The sequence below is a fragment of the Vulpes lagopus genome, chromosome 1 (assembly GCF_018345385.1).
Source record: "Vulpes lagopus strain Blue_001 chromosome 1, ASM1834538v1, whole genome shotgun sequence".
Lineage (NCBI taxonomy): Eukaryota > Metazoa > Chordata > Mammalia > Carnivora > Canidae > Vulpes > Vulpes lagopus.
Genome location: NC_054824.1, coordinates 173145103 through 173164184, shown reverse-complemented (window position 1 = coordinate 173164184; position 19082 = coordinate 173145103). Strand labels below are relative to the sequence as shown.

Genomic DNA, 19082 nt, shown 5'->3' with positions numbered 1-19082 from the left:
TTTTAGGAAAATGATTAGAAATCAAAGATAGTATAGCTTTTGCTGGCAAATCAGATTATTAAAGTCCACCAAGGTCCAACTTTCTAAAATGCAGAAAAATTTAATTTTTTGCATTTATTGTGTCATATTACATTTAGGGCGGTTTGATGAGAGATGAATTATACAGTTTTATCTTTATCATTTTACTGCTCATAGTGTTAAAAAATTGTTTAATGATATTTGTTAAAGAAGATAAGGCGAATTTTCCTTAGAACCATGGGTGATAGGCATAAGGACTGCTGCCATGGACTTTTGTGGTAGGGGAGAGAGATTGGGTTCAACTCTGAATACAAGACAAAGTGGGAATTTACAGCCAAGGATCAGGGAAGGAGTCAGTGGATAGACAATTACTAAAAGAAAATATTAAGAGTAAGGGAAAATTTGAGCTACAACAACTATTGAAATTCTTGCTAAAGGCCTGTTGGATGATCAGATGTCACCTTGGCAATGGTGGAGAATGAAGAGCCCAATCAGATATGGAGAATGATCAGATATTTAGGATGGGGAATTCTGTCTAAATTGACTTAGCAGGATTCTTGCCAGAAATGGACTTTACAAAGAAGGACACAGAATCCTAAGATTTAGTCAAAAACGAGAGCTCCAAAGAGCCTGACCTGGTCAATGATACACTTTTATTTATTGCTTGGTTTGTTTTGTGTTTTGCCTTTTAAGTAAACTCTATGCCTAGCATGGTGCTTGAACTCATGACCCCAAGATCAAGAATTGCATGCTTTACTGACTGAGCCAACCAGGCCCCCTATTTATTGCTTTTATAGTTTCTTGTTTGACACTATGTATGATCAAGAATATGACATCAAATTATAATGAAGTTTCTACAGAAAAATTCTTTTAACAATAACCATTAAAAGTATGATTTCCAGGAAATGCATTATTATCATAGAAGTTCAAATCATCGTTTTATAATCTGTCTCAATACATGGGAAAACTAGGGGCATCTGGATGTCTCAGTGGGTTAAGCATCCAATTCTTGCTTTTGGTTCAGATCATGATCTTATGGTGGGGCTTTGCTCTGGGTGAGACTCCTTCTCTCTCTCCCCTTCTGCCCATGCCTGCCTCTCCCTCCCATGTGTGCTCACATGCTTGTGGTCTCGCTCTCTTAAAAAAAAGAGGGGAGGAGAACTTGTCACTCACATTTTTTTTTTTTTTTACTAAAAAGTAATTTCCCATTTCTTTAATGTTGTTGGATCACTTTTCTCCTTTCTTGGGATAAAGGGAAAATCAGATAATAGGCAGTTAAATAGCACACGAATTTGTAGCCATTTATAGAAATATTTCACTACACCTTGAATAGATCTTGTTTATTGGCTTGAGCTCCAGACAAAATAGTTGGCCAACATTTAGTGGTCATGTTTTATCAAAAATGCATGTCTTTATGGGGCCCCTGGGTGGCTCAGTCGGTTGAGTGACAGACTCTTTGTTTTGGCTCAGGTCAAGATCTCAAGGTCATGAGATTGAGCCCTGATGTGGGCTTTACACTCAGGGGGGAGTCTGTTTGAGATTCTCTCTCTCTCTCTCCCTCTGCCCTTGCCCCGCCCCTCCCCCCACTCACACACACTAACACATTCTCTCTCTCTAAAATAAATAAATCTTTAAAAACACTCAAAATCAAATCTAAAATAGTTCAGTGTGCTCTCTAAGTGGCATGTGGGAACTGACAAGGACTTGAGATGAGCTGTTTCCCTTCTCCTGGTCATCCTCACTTGGGGCTCTTCTCACCAGGGGATGGCAGGCAGTGCTCTAGAACTGAAAGTATTCTTACTTCTCCCCTGGCAGGCTCTCTCTCTTCCTCCTCCTGCCCCCTCACCAAGCACATCTTTGCATGGGTGAAAAGGGGATGGGATGTACTTCCAAAGCACTAAAGAAAAAGCTGGGGAAGTTAGGAAACAATGTGCAGGTAGATTATTATTGGTTTCTGGCAAAATTCCTTTGCAAAGGGAATTTCCTCTCAACTTTGAGCTTTCGATGTAGGTTATATAAGAGAATCTTGTTAGCACAGAGTGTTTGGTAGCAACTTAATCAGATGTTCATGATTTTTAAAAGTTCAAAAACCAACTTAAGAAATGTATGTAACTTCCTATAGATCTGCAACTTTACAACGTGATGTAGGATTGTATTATATAAGTTGCAACTGAGGATAGCAAGGGAGCCATCTTGTGAAATACTGTTTGAACTGCAGGCCCATGGCATCTGAGCCAAGAGGAAGTGTGATGATGTTGAAATTAAAACAAAATGTCACATAGTCCTTTGATTTAGTGACTTTAATTGACACATTTATTTTGATGCATCTATACTTTCTTTTCCAGTCTAACTACCATAGCAACTGTTGGCAGAATGGCATGTTCAGGTATGAATTCATACCTGGGGTTTATATAACTGAGAAGAACTCTAAGTTTGAGAAACAATATCTATAGTCTTGATCCCAGATACTTAGCTCCAAGCAATTAAGAGTTTAAATCTCAGCCTTAACAGTTAGCCAACTCTTTAAAACTGAACATAGTGTTTCACTTCAATAAACCGTAGTTTCCACATTCAGAGAGCGGGGACAATTAGTTGTGTTTTATCTAACCAGGTGGTGAAAGTTTAATTAAATATGCATGTGCAGGGATGAGCACTATGTCTAGCACATAGTGAGAGAGTGATGTTCAGTAAATAATAGTTTTGCCTATTATTTTTGGTGGGTAATGAAAATTATTTTATTATTTTTTATTATAGGCAATAAAAACATAGAGTAATATCATAGCCAGTCTAGACGAGGTGCTGTGATTTAGGTCGTCCTAAGTACAGAGGGACAGAGGCAGATTTCTTTGAGGCTAATAAAGATTTCTTTCTTTCCCCCACTTACATGGGTTTACTCCCTAATTTTGTATTCTTTTTCCTAAAGAGTCCCTTCCCCCACATTATATAGCTTTAGACCCATAAACCCTGTCCCTGTCACAGGGTCATAAATTAGAATCACTTCTGCAGATATTTAAAAATACATGTGTACATTCCCTTCCCCTCCCAGTGGAAGACAATAATTTTGTTGTTCTGGGGTAGTTTTTTTTTTAAGTTTTATATGTTATTCTGATGTGCACCCTCATTTTAAACCCAGTGATCTAGAAGAACAATGCACAACTCTGTGAAAGTTCTGAAATGGATACATCTTTTTATCAAGACACTATTTAATTATCTTTTAATTAGGATCATAGTTTTCTGGAGCCATGTTTTTTCTTTAGTGTCTGGTTCAGTTCTTTGCTGTATAGCAGAGCTATGACTTTGACTAGTTTCTTAAAAAAGACCAGATGTGATTATCATTTCACTTCGATTTCTGAAAGACTTGCTCTTTTTTAAGTTGCTAAGTGAGCGCACCCTGAACTTATATTGTTCTTTTTCTCGCCTACTTCTGACATCTTATTCTTATGCCCTATGATATTAATGCTTTTTCTGCATCTAAGATAGTTTAAATTGTTTTGTATTAGAATAATATTTTAATTATTATTGTTAGAGGTAATTTTTAAAATACCGTTTGCACAGATCAAGAACTTCTCTTTTCCTTGTCAATCCTGAATAAAATTAAAAGCAATATAAAAAAATAGTACTGTAGAATTATTTAGATCTGAGTACATCTATTTCATTAAAATATGAGGCATTAATGAAAGCCCATAGATAATTATTTTTCATCCAACCAATTTTCTTGAAATCTGCTCTAAGCAAAGCACAACATGAGGCATGTAAAAAAAAGGAAAAAAAAATTAACACAAAGTCCAAAGGAGTTTATCAGCAAGAAGAGGGGTAAAAGCATGTCATTAAATGGCGAGAATTCATGTTAGAGTGATACGAATTCCTCCAAAGGCAATAGAAGGAACTATGTTTGCTGAGAGAAATCAGGGTCCCACCTGGTTGGAGGGGTAAAGGAATGGCCGGGTATTGGTAGAGGGAACAGAAAGGACAGACAGGATTTCAACATGATAATTGAAGGGCCAAATTGGTACCACCATTGGAACAAACAGCATAAAACATATAAAGAATCAGAAAAGTCTGCTCATTTTCTTCAACAATTATGACTCTGGTGTTACTGGAAGGTAGGACAAGTGTATAACAAGGAATCCTGAGAAATAAGGAGTGGTGATTTGTATGGGATATACACGTTTAATAGGAACACCAAGACTGAAGCTGCTGTGCCTTGGGGAGAATGAACTATTTTGAGATGGATTTGGTTGAGAAAAGGCCACTTTCTGGCTGTTTGGAGGCCTTGTTGCAGTGGCAGTAGAACTGTTAAGCAGGGAAGGGAACCCAAGAGTGGTGCTGAAGGGCTCCACCTCACTGCCTACAAAGTTCTGTGGCTTTAGGATTTGGGCACGAGGGAGATTTGAGAACTCTGGCTGTGCAGTGATTGATTTAAGCCCTAACAGGTTGTGTGAGGTTGTGAATGTTGCACGGGGAGGAGTGTAGTCCAGATGACAGAGCTCAGGGGTCCCCTCACACATTTGATGTGGGATAGTGGGGGCTGGGGAAGGCCTAGGATAAGACATATATATACATACAAAAACTTTGTAGAACAGCCTGAGCTACTGTAGAATGGGATGGAATAAAACAGAAAAGAGCAGAATAACATACTGTTTTCTTTAAAAGATCACGTGTAGGTTGGAAATGGAGTAATTATTCAATTGAAGTGTTTGATTCAATTGAAGTAAATTGATCACTCTTCTGGAGGGACAAATATTTCACCCTGTATGAAAATCCATACCATGCAGATGAAAGACACAAAGAGGTTAACTGAAATGAACTGAACCACTTTCTTACTGAGCCCTCCTGATGATGTTTCTTGAATGCACACCCTCCCCTCACCCACTCTTTACCTGGCTCACCCCTAAGAATCTATCATTACTTAGGTTAGATATTAATTGCTTCAGGAAGTCTTCCTACAGTAGCTCAAGCTGTTCTCTAAAGTTCTTGTATATGTCTTGATCAGATAACTTACAGGTCTCTCATATTTCCCTTAATATTTTAAATAAATAATTTTCCATTTCATTTAGCATATTTGAGGTAGTGCTCAAATACTATAATGCTCTTGATTTCTGCATATTTATCATGCCTTCATCTATTTTGCTGAGCTTTTCCCTCTTCAATTTTCAGTATTCCCCTGTATTTACTGGATATTTAATTCCACCCACAACTAATATATTTATCTTTCTTTTTATAATAATTATTCCTCTTATATGTTTACTGCCATTACACGTGTTAGAACTTTCCGAATAATACTACTTAATAGTTGTAAAATGGATGTCCTTGTCCCCCCTAGATTTTAAGGGAATTCCTCTTGTGCTTTAATATTATGATATTAACTGTTTTGAGATAGACTTCTGTGTCATGATAAGACAATTTTCTATTTCTAGCTTTCAGAGAACTGTAAGAAATGGTGTAAAATATTGTCCAATGTCTTTTTGATTTATAAATGTAATGTATATATAGGAATTCTTTTTTATTATTGTGCAGTATTTCAAATAGTAGAAATGTCTACAAAGAATTACACAACCATCTATTCATCTGCTTTCATCAAATCTAACATTGCTTCATGCTGTTTCTGATTTTACTGTTTTTGAATGAAACAATATAGGAAGTTGAAGGCCCTTTATTACCCTTCCCAGTCTCACCAGGTAGCCAACTCCACACACCCATTCATTAGCATTCATTGACCCCTTGATCTTTTCTCCCCCTTTGGCAGATACCCATGCTTCCAGATATGTTTGGGTCTGTTTCTGAGCTTTCGGTTCTGTTTTGCTTGGTCTGCCTCTCCCTGTCCAGTACCCCATTGTCCTAATCATACTGTTTTTTAATACCTACAGTAGGTTTCGATATCATGTATGACAAACCTTCCCAGATCATTTCTCTTCCCAAATCTTCAAATATTTCTAAGCTATTGCTGGCCCTTTACCTTCTTACAGATTTTTATAAAAGTTCATAAAATTCCACTGAAAACTCTTTCAAAATATCTATTGCAATTATATTATATTTAGCATAAATTTAGTAACATTAACATACAATATTTCTTCATCTCTTCAGGTTTCTTTTTATGTCATTTATTTTGCAACTTTTTTGGTAATTTTATCCATAAAATACTTATGTGTTATTTATGATATTTATTCTTAGCTATTTTGGTTGTTTCTGGGAGCATAGGAGTATTGTGGTATGTGTGATTAGAGCCCAGACATTGGATCTAAAATACCTGGGTTTGAATTCCAGGTCTCCCACTTCATTAGCTGTGTATCTTTGGGAAAATGACTTAACCTCTCTGTGCTTCAGTTTCCTCATTTGCAAAATGAGAATATTAATACCTACCCCACAGTGGTTATTATGGGCATTAAGGGGATTAAAATCTTTAATTACTTGTAAGAGTGCCTAGCGCATAATAATCACATACAAATTATTGTATTATTGTTGTTTCTCTTTGAATCTAGAAAACTTCTTGGCCTTATTTTTTTTCTTGGCTTTATTATATAGAAAAGTATATCATCTAAAAAACAGTAATAGCTTCAACTTTTATTTTCTCATTTTACATCTTCTTTTAAGCCTATAGCATTGACCTACAATAGACTGTAATGGAGAAGTCATGAGGATGATGTATTTGTCATGATCCTCATCTTAAAATCAGTGCTTTCAAGCTTCATCTTAAGTATAAGGCAGCTATTATTTTTTTAACTTAAAATCATGTTAATATAATTTCCTTCCATTTCTTATTTGCTAAAAGTTCTATCATCAATGGGTATTCAGTTTTATCAAATGCTTTTTCTGCATCCTTACATCTATAAAGCCTTCCAGATTACACTCAGGCTCCCTCAGGTCTATAATTTTTTAATCTCATTAGCCTTAAGAGTACATTTAGACTTAAATTTTGTGATTGATATTAATATTGTTATATTGACTTTCTTTGGATAAGAATTTGCTGACAAATCTGTTTTCATCCCTTTATTTTCATCTGATCTGTGATATTTATAGAAATTCTAATCTCTATGTTTAATGTATTTACCTAAATAGTGATTGTTTATATATTTGGATTTTTTTCTTGTTTGTGTCACCCTCTTTCTTTGGCCTTTTTTCGTTACTCTCCTACTCTTTTGTTGGAATGCTAATAGTTACCATTCTTCTTTTTTTTTTTCTTTTTTTTTAAAGGGAAGCCTGGGTGGCTCAGTAGTTAAGCATCTGCCTTGGGCTCAGGGAGTGATCCTGGAGTCCTGGGATTGAGTCCCACATCCGGCTCCCCTGCAGGGAGCCTGCTTCTCCCTCTGCCTATGTCTCTGCCTCTTTCTCTATGTGTCTCTCATGAATAAATAAATAAAATCTAAAAAAAAAATTTAAAAAAATTTTAACGACTTTATTTATTCATGAGAGACACACAAAGATAGGCAGAGACATAGGCAGAGGGAGAAGCAGGGACTCAATCCCAGAACTCCAGGATCACACCCTGAGCCCAAGGCAGATGCTCAACCCCTGAGCCACCCAGGCATTCCATTACCATTATTCTTGAACACATTTTTGGCTATTGCTTTATATCTCTAACATTTTAGCTAAACTGCTTATTTATTGAACTTCCCCATTCTCCCATCCATCTTGTTACTATTGAGTACTGTTAACTTACAGTGTTTGTGTACATTTTCATGTATGTGCACATATTTCACAGTTAATGGTTGACTATATTTTCTGATATTTTTTTCCACTTTCATGCCCACTTCTGTTTCTCTTATGCTATGATTTCCTTCTGGGTTCCATTTCTTCTTTCTGATGTATATAATTTCCCATGCACACCTAGACAGTGATTTTAGAGAGAGTTCTCTGGGGGTGGTTTCTTTGGACTTTGTATATCTGGAAAATGCTAAAATAGGACCTTTCGTTCTTCTTTGATAGTTTAGCTAAATATAAAGTTTCAGAATAATGGTTATGTTTTATTAGCACTTTGAAGATATCAGGACTCCATTATTTTCCAGTGACTGTTCTTGCTCATGTATTGTTCCTTTATAAATCTTTTCCCTGATAGCTTTTTAGATGTTATCTTTATTTGTATGTTCTTTGACTTTCTGTGATGTGTCTAGGCATGGGTATATATTTATTTAGCATATTTAACACTAAGAGTACGCTTTCAATATGAGTCCACAGGTCTTCAATTCTTGAGTTCTCAGCTAACAGTATATTAAATATTGTTTCCTTGCTAGTCTTTCCATTTTCTTCTCCTGGAACTCATATATAATTGTTGAGGTCTCTTTGTCCTCCTTGTCTCTGGTCTCTTAATATTTCTTTACGGTTTTATTTTAAATCCCTTTTCCTTTGTGTTAAGTTCTATGTGAATTATTCAGTATCACCTTCAAATTCATCAGTCCTTCCTTCACCCATATCAGTCCATTTCATCCATTTTATTTCCCTAAAAGAAGTTAATATGATTCATTCCCAAGATTTCTCATTTATTCCTTTTCTTATCTACCTATTTATATTTTTGTGCCGATTTATCGCATAATATTAATAAAAATTTTATTATTTTTTTAATCTACCTCTTTCAAAATTTAGCTCAGAGTGTCCCTTGAAGTTATTTTCATTTGGAGTAAATTCCTGCTGCAGGTGTTGATTGTGTTTGTGTTTCTTAGCATTTGATTTATTTATGGACTTATTCAGAGGCTCATGTTGAGTAGGATGGTTTGTATTTCTTTCTCTTTTTCTTTTTTTTTTTTTAATTAATTTTTATTGGTGTTCAATTTACCAACATACAGAAAAACACCCAGTGCTCATCCCGTCAAGTGTCCACCTCAGTGCCCGTCACCCATTCCCCTCCAACACCCGCCCTCCTCCCCTTCCACCACCCCTAGTTCGTTTCCCCGAGTTAGGAGTCTTTATGTTCTGTCTCCCTTCCTGATATTTCCCAACATTTCTTTTCCCTTCCTTTATATTCCCTTTCACTATTATTTATATTCCCCAAATGAATGAGAACATACACTGTTTGTCCTTCTCCGATTGACTTATTTCACTCAGCATAATACCCTCCAGTTCCATCCACGTTGAAGCAAATGGTGGGTATTTGTCGTTTCTAATTGCTGAGTAATATTCCATTGTATACATAAACCACATCTTCTTTATCCATTCATCTCACTCTTCATTTGTCCTTGGATCTTTGCTGAATTTCCTGATACAGTACATTAACATTTATTGTCCCAGTAGGAAATTATTTCAGGCTTTCCTTGCATCTATTCTGGTTTTAGTACTTAAATGCTGCATATAGCGAACAGTTATGGCCTCTTTCTAGATTCAGCATGTGAATAGACCTACCTTCATTTCAGATCAAAGTAAACGAATTAAACTTCTGCTTTTTAAGTGCAATGTTTTAATGGGATATTTCTCATACACATACTGTCATTCTTAGTTTTCTGTGTAGTAAGTCTTTATCCATTTATGTACCTTCATTAATATTTAAAGAAAAGTTGGTAAGGGTGACTGGCTGGTTCAGTGGGTGGATCTCAGGGTTGCGAGTTTGAGCACTGACTTGGGTGTAAAGATTACTTAAAGATAAAATCTTTTTTAAAAAGTTGGTAGATAACATATTTATTTGATTTTATTAAGAATTTGGAGTTTTTTTAATTCTAGTGTTTTCTTCATATTTTTCTGTCCCAGGTATCTAGCACAGTAAGTGGCATGTAATTATTATTAAATAGTTTGTCATTGAACAGAATTAAATCATACTGTTTGCTGTGATGATATTTGATTTCTTCTTTTTTGCATGTAACTTAGTGCTTAATGATATAGAATTGGTCAGAGTGAAATAGTAGAATGCAGTATTTTTCTTACCTAAATTTTCTCTCCATGGGGTTGGACTAATAGAGTCCTACATCCTAAATTTTTGATCAGAATTACTTAGATATTTTTAATGTGTTTAATTCTAGAAGGATCCAGATAAATGCAATTTCAAATTATTGCTTTTACAATTACTTCAATAATGTAATCACAAACTACGGTCTTCACATTATTATTTTTTTTACAGTCTCCACATTAAATGCTGGCTAAGAGAGTAAAGATTTTCATGAACTATGTATTAGTCAAGTAAAACTCTTAAATCTGGAGTATATACTCTACAGCTGATGAGTCCAAATTGTTTAACTGTGTTACTTACTACCAGTAAGTCTCACTCAGAGAGGGTAGAAAGACTACTATTATCCCAAAATATTGCTTATTACACATTTAGCCTGACATTTTCCAATGGAAATAAAATTGTTTTTTGAAGTTGGCCAGGTGACAGGCTTTTAGTAAATCTCAAATACACAAAGCCAATAATGTACTTGGGGTTTATCAATTTATCATTATGAATATTTGATATTTCCCCACAAAAGATATATCTTTAATAGTCCAAGTTTTACAAAATAGTGATGGAAGGCTAAATTAGAATATCTCAAATCACAAATGCAAATATGATAGATTCCGTCCAACTTGAGGCCTGAAAATAAAATGAAAGCTTGGCTCTTTGACCAAGAGGAGCCCTAGGAAGACTCATAACAGAGGTGTTTGGGTCTCTCTTCTCTGCCTCTTGGCAAAAGCATTTAGCCTTTATTACATAGAATTTATGCTCTTCTTTTGACATACAGCATCATTATATTTTTTGCATAGCCATATTTATCTTTAACTTTTTAATAATTCTGTCCTAGAAGTTGTGCTTAAAGAGTCAGTCTCCTGCTATATTTTTTATAGTATTTTATGGTCATATTCTCTTTATATTTTATGATATAATCTATTCAAAATTATTTAGTGTATAATGTAAGGTAAGGACATCATTTATTTACAAGAAGCCTACCGTTTATCCTGTTCCTAGTTACTGGATGATCAACTCCTTCTATATTGATTTGAAATATATTTATCAACTATTCATTTACATGCTGGGGTCCTTTTCTATGCTTTCTATTGTTTTACACTCTTAATTTGCCACAAGTTTTAATTGTTAAAACTATAGCTAACATCTTTTTTAATTTGGAGGTAAACTTTGCCTCACCTTAGTCTTTTAAAATATTTATTGACTATTATTGTTAATTTTATTCCAGATGAATTTTAGAGTCATCTCTTAAGTTGTAAAATGTTTAAAACTATGGAATTTTGATTGCAAAAATAGTAAATTTATTAATTAGTGGGAGAGAAATTTAATTTTTTTATTAGTGCAGAGATATTCTATTTCTCTGTATTTTTTCTTTACCCTCTTTATAAAGTATTGTGAGTTTTTTAGGTGTTATGTGCCAGTCAACCAGTGAAGAAATACTAATTGATCGCCAATTTTGGACTAATTAATAAGTCAGGAAGATTTTGGAATTATAGTTGTAAAAATATATATATAAAATAACAAATCAATTTTTACACTCATGGAACTCAAAGTCAAGTAGAGAATACAGACATTAAATGAACTATTGCAAATAATTAAGTGATTGCTAAATGTGCACAGTGCATGAACAAGTGTATTATTTATTTGTAATATTAATAAATGATCCCAGAAAATGGCCTGTTCACTTGACTTGAGATTATTCAAGTCAGAGTGGTATGTTTGGGTCTCCTGCTAGATGATCCACTTACAATGGACTTATAGTAGCTTTTCAGGGAAGGCCCTTCCCTTAGAATGATGTGAAGCAGCAATGATAGCTGTTCTAGTGATATACTCACCTAAATATTAAGAGTTGACCTATAGGCTTTGGCTTGGCTTCCCTCCAGGTCTCTGGCATAGACTACATACAGTCTCTTAAATTGCACTGTATTTTATTCTGTAGTATATTGGTAAATATTAGGTAATGGGAGGGGAACTGTAAATTATAGTGCTTGCCAATTTCTGTGGTATAAATATTCCTACTAGAGCTGATTCCAAGCTACCAATGTGAAGTCAGCCGACTTGTAAAACTCCTGAAGATTTAATAGTTTATCTCTCAAGGTTGAGCCCTAGTATATACTATTGGAACCTGCCTCCTCAACCCCTAACGTCCTATCCTCTGGTTTCTGCCTAATGCCACCTCCTCCAAAGTCATGTCTCATCCCTGGTCAGTCTTGTCTATTCCCCCAAGCTCTTTGGAAGCCACTCCTTTTCCTCTCTAATTTTGCATATTTTATGCTATAAACTGAACTCTGCTCTCCTCAGGGGATACATTTTCTTGCGTATACCTTAATTTAGGAGTTAAAAGAAAACAAACTTAATACTGTTTCTTTAACCTTTTCTTCTTGCTGTAACAATCCATTTCACCCTGAGGCAATGAAGATGCTACTAACGCATCAGGGAGAGTCAGGAAATCCAGACAGTCACAAGGATTAATATTCTAAAAGCTTAGTATACTGCTTAGAATCAATGGATACCTTTGATAAATCCATTGATAGTATTAAGTCATTTAACCAGTGCCCTTTGATTGGTTAGAATGTGTAGTGAATCTGTGGAGGGAAGTCTGGTCTTATTTTACATAGGGAAGAGAGGGAAGGAAGCACAAGGAACCATCCTCTGGAGAGCCATTTCATTCTTTCACCCAGGGAAATGTTTGGGGAGTTATAGGCATTTCCTTTATGTCAGATAACTGCTGGGTCTCTGTATCTGTATGTCCATGTGAAGTGGTCAGTGTGTAAAGGATGTCACCTAGGAGGCACAGATTCATCATAAAGCTCAGTATGATGGTAATGAAAGACATATTTAGAAGGCAAAACAGAAGACATGCAGAGAAGATTCATATCATGATGCTTCATTCCTACTCCCTCAGTCTCTCGTATGCTAACTTTGACGTGAAGGTAGTAAAAATGAAGTACAGAGATGCCACAAGGAACCGGTCTCCATTTTTTTGATCAATGAAAGGTAGATTGGCTTTCCTTATATCCTGAAGTCTCCTTGAATTTTGGGTCTTGCACTGGTGATGTAAACAGGCTTTCTGAGAAATCCTCTGTCAGCTTTTCTGAAGATGTTCCAGTGGCCTCCAGGCTGATTCTGAGTCAATGATGGATGAAAACTTGGAACCTTTGTTTCTTACGCCCCTTTAACTTAAGTGGAGCAGATCAAATTGAGCTCTCTGACGGCTAGAATTTTATTTTTGAAACAGTAGAGCCTATTTATAGCAATGCCACAATCAGATTTTTTTTTTAAGTTGTATTATTACCGATCAATCTATCACAGCTGCTAAATCAGGAAACAACTGGCTGAGCTCTGGCATGCTGCCCTGGCCAACTGCTCTGTCCCATAGAACCAAGGGGCCTGGACAAATCAGAAGCATAGCTCCTGGCTTGTTTTATTAACACTGTTGCTCAAAAAACTCAGACAAACTCACCACAAGAGAAGCCAATAACTCAAGAGTTATTGGGGGCTTGGAAAAAAGAAAGGCAGAAATTTATTTCATGTGCCGTCAACCAGAGGAATGGCAGGTTCAAGTCTTAACAACTGACTTCTCCACCAGTAAGATGGACACCTAGAGTTTTATAAGGAATGATTAGGGGTAGGGGATTACATTCAGGAGACCAGGCAGAGATGAATGATCATGGGTGAGGGTCAGTAGGTGTTCAACCTATGGTCATGGGCAGGGAAAGGGGACCTGTGGGGTGAAGTCTTTAGGCATTCCATTGCTATCAGTGCTTTTCTGGTCTGGTGGTTGGAATGTTTAAAAATGGTAGTAAGAAATAAGCACAATGTATTTTAGTTAAGTCATGATTTAAGCAATCTTGTCTATTTCTGGTTTTAACTGTTGGAGTCTACAGTTGAGCAAGAGGGCTCACTGACAGTATCCTTTATTTTTCATTTCTGGCCCTTCCTAGAGGTAGGTTACTTCTTATGGATATGACTCTGAAGACATTTGTCCTCTTAATCGAAAAGAGAAAATGGGATGGAATAGGATAACTCAGATGTTGGCCCTATCTCAGACCATGTAGTTATTCATCTGGAGAAGCAACAAAGAACAGGGTTGGATCTTAGCAAGACTCTCTGGAATGGTCAAAGAACCCATGTCAAAACAGCCTACCCTGCTGATTGAGCAAACCTTTCTTGTTTTTACTACTCTACTAATTGATGTTAGAATAGAGGACAGGGTTTAGATTCTTGAGTTCCATTCCTGGATAGCATTCAGAAATGATACACTGTCCCAGATAGTTCAGCTTAAAAATTTTCCCTTAAAATTACCTTGATACAAGATTTCTGGGCCCTTTTCACACTTGCCCTGGATGGATCCTTTGCACATATTGCTCTGGTGTTCAGCACTCCAAAGCATTAGTAGATAAGAACAGATGGGAGGTAAATGAGTTAAATGTGTAGACGCCATATGTGAAAAGTTGCCTTCCTCTATCCATGCTATTTTGTCAATGCTCCTTCTCAATAAATGACAATGAAAGCTCTATAGTTAACAGTATTATCAGTATAGAGATACAGAAAGAAATTTAATGAAAATATTGGCTTTATTGCATGTGTTACCCCCTGGTTTTCATCATCTATTTTAATTAGAACATTAGCTAGACTTTGTAGATTGTTGAAATATTTGCTTATTTGCTTATTGCTTATTTTACATTAAAATATATTTAAAAGGGATTCTTAACTAGTTGAAACCTATGAGTAATATCTTTTGATATTGGGGAATTTCTGAATTACTCTTGAGGTTGTTAAAAAACAAAAGTTAACTGAGTAAATTTGAAGATCTAGTTGGTTTTATTAAATGATTCATCAGTTAGGCAGTATGCCATCTAGCGAGCAGAGGGGAGCTCCGAGGAATCATACAGCAAGCAACATTTTTAAAGAATAAGGGTGGGGCAAGAAAGTTATTAATCTAAGAAAACGGTTTTCCAGGCAAGGTAGCTTTCCCTGAGAGGGAAGAACAGGGGGTCTTACGAAGCAGATCATCTCATCTTCCTTTGGGGGAGAGGGTGATGGAGAAGGCCAATGTGGCTCTGATAGGATAATTCCTAACCTACTGGTTAAGGTTAAGACTAAGATTGCATTTATGGGTGAAGTTGAAATTGCAGCTAGATGAGCCATTAATCCCCAGTTTGGGGATTTAGCCTAAGTGGTGCCATTTGGGGTCTATGGTTTTGTAGCTGGGGCACGGGGTTGCAAGAGCATCTGGCTCCAGGGGTCCCAAACAGACCAGGATCAGGCGCTCACTGCTGACAAAATCCAAAGGCAGGGAGATGAGTGGTGGTGAAACCAGAAAGGAATTTATTTCAGTGAGGTCAACACCAGGAAGACAGAGGACTAGCCTTCTCAAAGACTGTCTCCAAAACACCACTAATACTTACAGGTTTACGTGAGAATTGTGGGACAAAGGTAGGTGGGTGTAATGCAGGAAGGTAGTGAAGGTTAAAATCCATCCTTGTTTTGGAGTCAGTTATGGGCAGAGTCTTGCTGGCTCAGGGCAGACTTTATGGCTTGAGGGGGTAGTTTCTGTCTTCCACTTGTGCCAAGCCCCAAACTGGAAAGAAGAAACCAACCAGAAAGTTTGAGGTCAAAATGGATATAGCCCAAGTCCTTTTTCAGTTGTCTTGTTTTTTTTTTTTTAACAAGATCATATGTTTTAAACTATTACTCATTTATAAACAACTGAAAACAATTTTTTTTTGTATTTAGGATTTGGAAATATTTCACCGCGCACAGAAGGGGGAAAAATATTCTGTATCATCTATGCCTTACTGGGAATTCCCCTCTTTGGTTTTTTGTTGGCTGGAGTTGGTGATCAACTAGGGACCATATTTGGAAAAGGAATTGCAAAAGTGGAAGATACGTTTATTGTAAGTATAATAGCCTTTTAACTACATATGTTGTTTAATTTTTTTTCAATTAAACTTTTCTGTCACCTCAGATATGTTAGGCAATCAAGTTATTGGGTTTTCCGTAACCTTTTATGTGTACCTCTCTTAGCATGAAACTCACTTTATTTTTATACTTAATTTGAATGAGTAAATTAGTGCATGGGAAAAATCCCCAAATATGCAGAAATGAAATAGAAATCTGACAATCCTTGGTTCCAATTCCAGATGTCTTGTCTTGCTGTATTCTCTTAACCTAGTTATTTTACCCTGAAATCTCCATTTTGTTATTTGTTTAATGTGAATAATGGTACTGGCAATGGAGACATCACTTTGAGAGTTAGAGATAATGAATAAAAGCTTGGGGCGCTTGAATGGCTCAGTCAGTTAACTGTCAGACTCTTGGTTTCACCTCAGGTCATGATCTCAGTGTTGTGAGATGGAACCCTGAGATGGGCTCCCCCACGCTTAGGACAGTATCTGCTTAAGATTCCCTCTTCCTCTCCCTCCCCTTCTGCCTCCCCACCCCAACTTATCCCCATTTATGTACATGCTCTCTGTCTCCCTCTTTCTCTCTCAAATAAATAAATAAATATAAATTAATTAAAGCTTAACAGCTAGTAAATGACAGTGTTTTCTAATTTAAAAGTTGCTTTGGTACCTTTGTTCATTGCTAGTGGCATTCTAAACTTATATAGCCCCTTTGTGAAGGACACCCTATTCAGCAAACATAATAAAGGTGATCATATAATTTAATTCAGTGATATCATTAACAGAAACTTATCTAAGGGATGTAATTCAGTACAACCAAAAGTAATCTACAAGAAGATTTTCATGGCTATATAATACTCAATAGAAAAAAAATAAGTGAAATGAAAATGCTTTTATTAGAATGGTAAATGAAAAATAGTAATAATACCACTATGATTACAAGCTTCTAGTCTTGAAGAAAAAAGTTGCATGAGAGGGTGGGATTATAAAGGACATGTTACTACCACCTCAGCATTACAAATACATTTTATTGACTCTTCAAAGATCTTTTCATCTTTTCACAAACATTTCAACAAAGTATTTTACATTTAATTCTATTGACGAAATAAGACCACTGAGTATTGGTTTTTCAATTCATAGTTCCAGTTTTTGGCATAGTCATGATTGATTGATTGATTGATTTTTTAGTTATGTTTTATTTTTAAGTTCCAAGTTCACACTCAGGTATTTCTACAGTTGGAACGGAGTAGGTATGATTATTCTAAAATAGGAGTTTCATCCTGTTTTGGGTATTATACTTTTCTTATAGTGATATAAAAGTTATCTCCTATTTATATTAATTGACAGGGAAGATTAGTGGTATCAATATTAACTTTTTTTTGCTTAATTTTTTTTTAATTTGAGTATCATTGACACATAATGTTATGTTAGTTTCAGGTGTATGACTTAGTGATTTAACAAGTTTATGCATAATGCTATGCTCACCACAAGTGTAGTTACCATTTGCCCCATTGCATTGCTATTACAATATCACTATTTTTCTTACATTGTGCCTTTCATTCCCTTGATTTACTCATTCCGTAAGTGGAAGCCTGTATCTCCTTCTCCCCTTCACCCATTTTGCCCAGTTGCCCTTCCCCTACCCCTCAGGCAACCATCAGTTTGTTCTATGTATTTACAGTTCTGATTCTGCTTTTTGTTTTTGTTTATTCATTTTATTTTGACAACAAATTTTGGGGTGCCTACTGGATGCCTGATAATGTTTTTGATGCTGTAATTACATCAGTGCATAAAATGCATCCTGTGCCCTGGTGGTGAATACATTCCAGTGGTCATGATTCCGGGCTTAGTACTATAAACACTGCTGTGAGAACTTTACAAACATGAATTCACTTAACCTTCACTTGTGCTTTAAGGATGGTGGACTAGAGAAACTTTTTTTTTTTTTTCGCTTTCCACCCTATGATTTCATAGATCTTTATCTCTAGGAAATTTTCAAGTTCTAAAACTCAGTGGTTTTTATATGGTGGGAATGTGACCTATAATTTTAATAGCAGATAGGACAGATCCAGTTACAGATGAAAAATATATAGTGATTAGCTTCAAACGAAGATCTGGAGATAAACTACTGTATGTACAAACCTAGTATGTGATATGGTGGAGATTCTTGATAAGAGAAGAAGGTGAAAAGACAGTTGTAGCATAGGGGTGTTGAAGATTTTTCCTTGCCCTATGTCATGTTTGATTTATCTAGTTGTACAACTTAAGGCCGTGGAACACAGACACAATTCATCTGGGGAATCAACTGTGGACTTTAAGTCTGTAGGTGTTTCAGTTTAATCGGTTGAACAATGAATGATAGGAAATCAACAGGAGTGGGAGAAATTTTTCATAAAAATAATTTTATCAATTCTCAATACTAAATATTTAGCCCATCATTCAGTTTTGTTTATTTTCATATATTTCTAGATTATGTTTGGCCCACAGTCAGTAGTATACCTATAGAATAGAAATATTTCAGAAGTAATTCAAGTAAACAAAGAATGATGTACATCTGAAACTGCATTCTCAGAGCAAATGTAATTTATTTTGAAAGTATTTTACCTGTTGTAAAGGTATGTAAGGGTAAAGTAGCACCATCATTAGCATTTGATTGTTTTGTTATTTGTGTTATACCCAATTTTTATAAGCCATTTGAAAATGAATTATAAAAAGAAATAAAATAACATGCTCATTTTGCTAATTCACTGAAAACAGTGTATTAGGTTAGCTTTGCAGGTATGCCAGTAATCAATAAATCTCAATCAGTTTCTCTCTCTTGCTTTCTTCATTCTCATCCTTAGAAGTGGAATGTTAGTCAGACCAAGATTCGCATCATCTCAACAATCATATTTATACTGTTTGGCTGTGTACTTTTTGTTGCTCTGCCCGCGATCATATTCAAGCACATAGAAGGCTGGAGTGCCCTGGATGCCATTTATTTTGTGGTCATCACTTTAACAACCATTGGATTTGGTGACTACGTTGCAGGTAAGTTTTTCCTGGCACCGACACTACTCACCTAACCCAGGTCCTTCAATTAGACTTTTCGCTTGGGTTTGCAGTACAACATAGTGTCTGTCTTCATTTCCCAGGCCTGCTGAGGCCAACAAAGTGCTGAAACTGGGTGGCTTTAAACAAAAGAAATTCATCGCCTCACAGAATTTCAACATCAAAGTGACAGTAGGAACAATGGTCTCTCTGGGACCCTAGGTGGAATCCCTCCTTGTCTCTTCGGGCTTCTAGAGGAGGCCATC

At 35.9% G+C, this 19082-nt stretch overlaps 1 protein-coding gene across 3 annotated transcripts in view; it reads left to right on the top strand.

Moving 5' to 3' along the window:
• The window catches only part of KCNK2 (potassium two pore domain channel subfamily K member 2), a 130018-nt gene that overhangs the window by 57179 nt on the left and 53757 nt on the right, over window positions 1–19082 (top strand). For all 3 annotated transcript variants that reach the window (XM_041773516.1, XM_041773447.1, XM_041773365.1), the window contains exons 4-5: window positions 15617–15777; window positions 18630–18816. In XM_041773516.1, the coding sequence (XP_041629450.1) occupies window positions 15617–15777; window positions 18630–18816 (348 nt within the window). The remainder of the gene's footprint in view (window positions 1–15616; window positions 15778–18629; window positions 18817–19082) is intronic.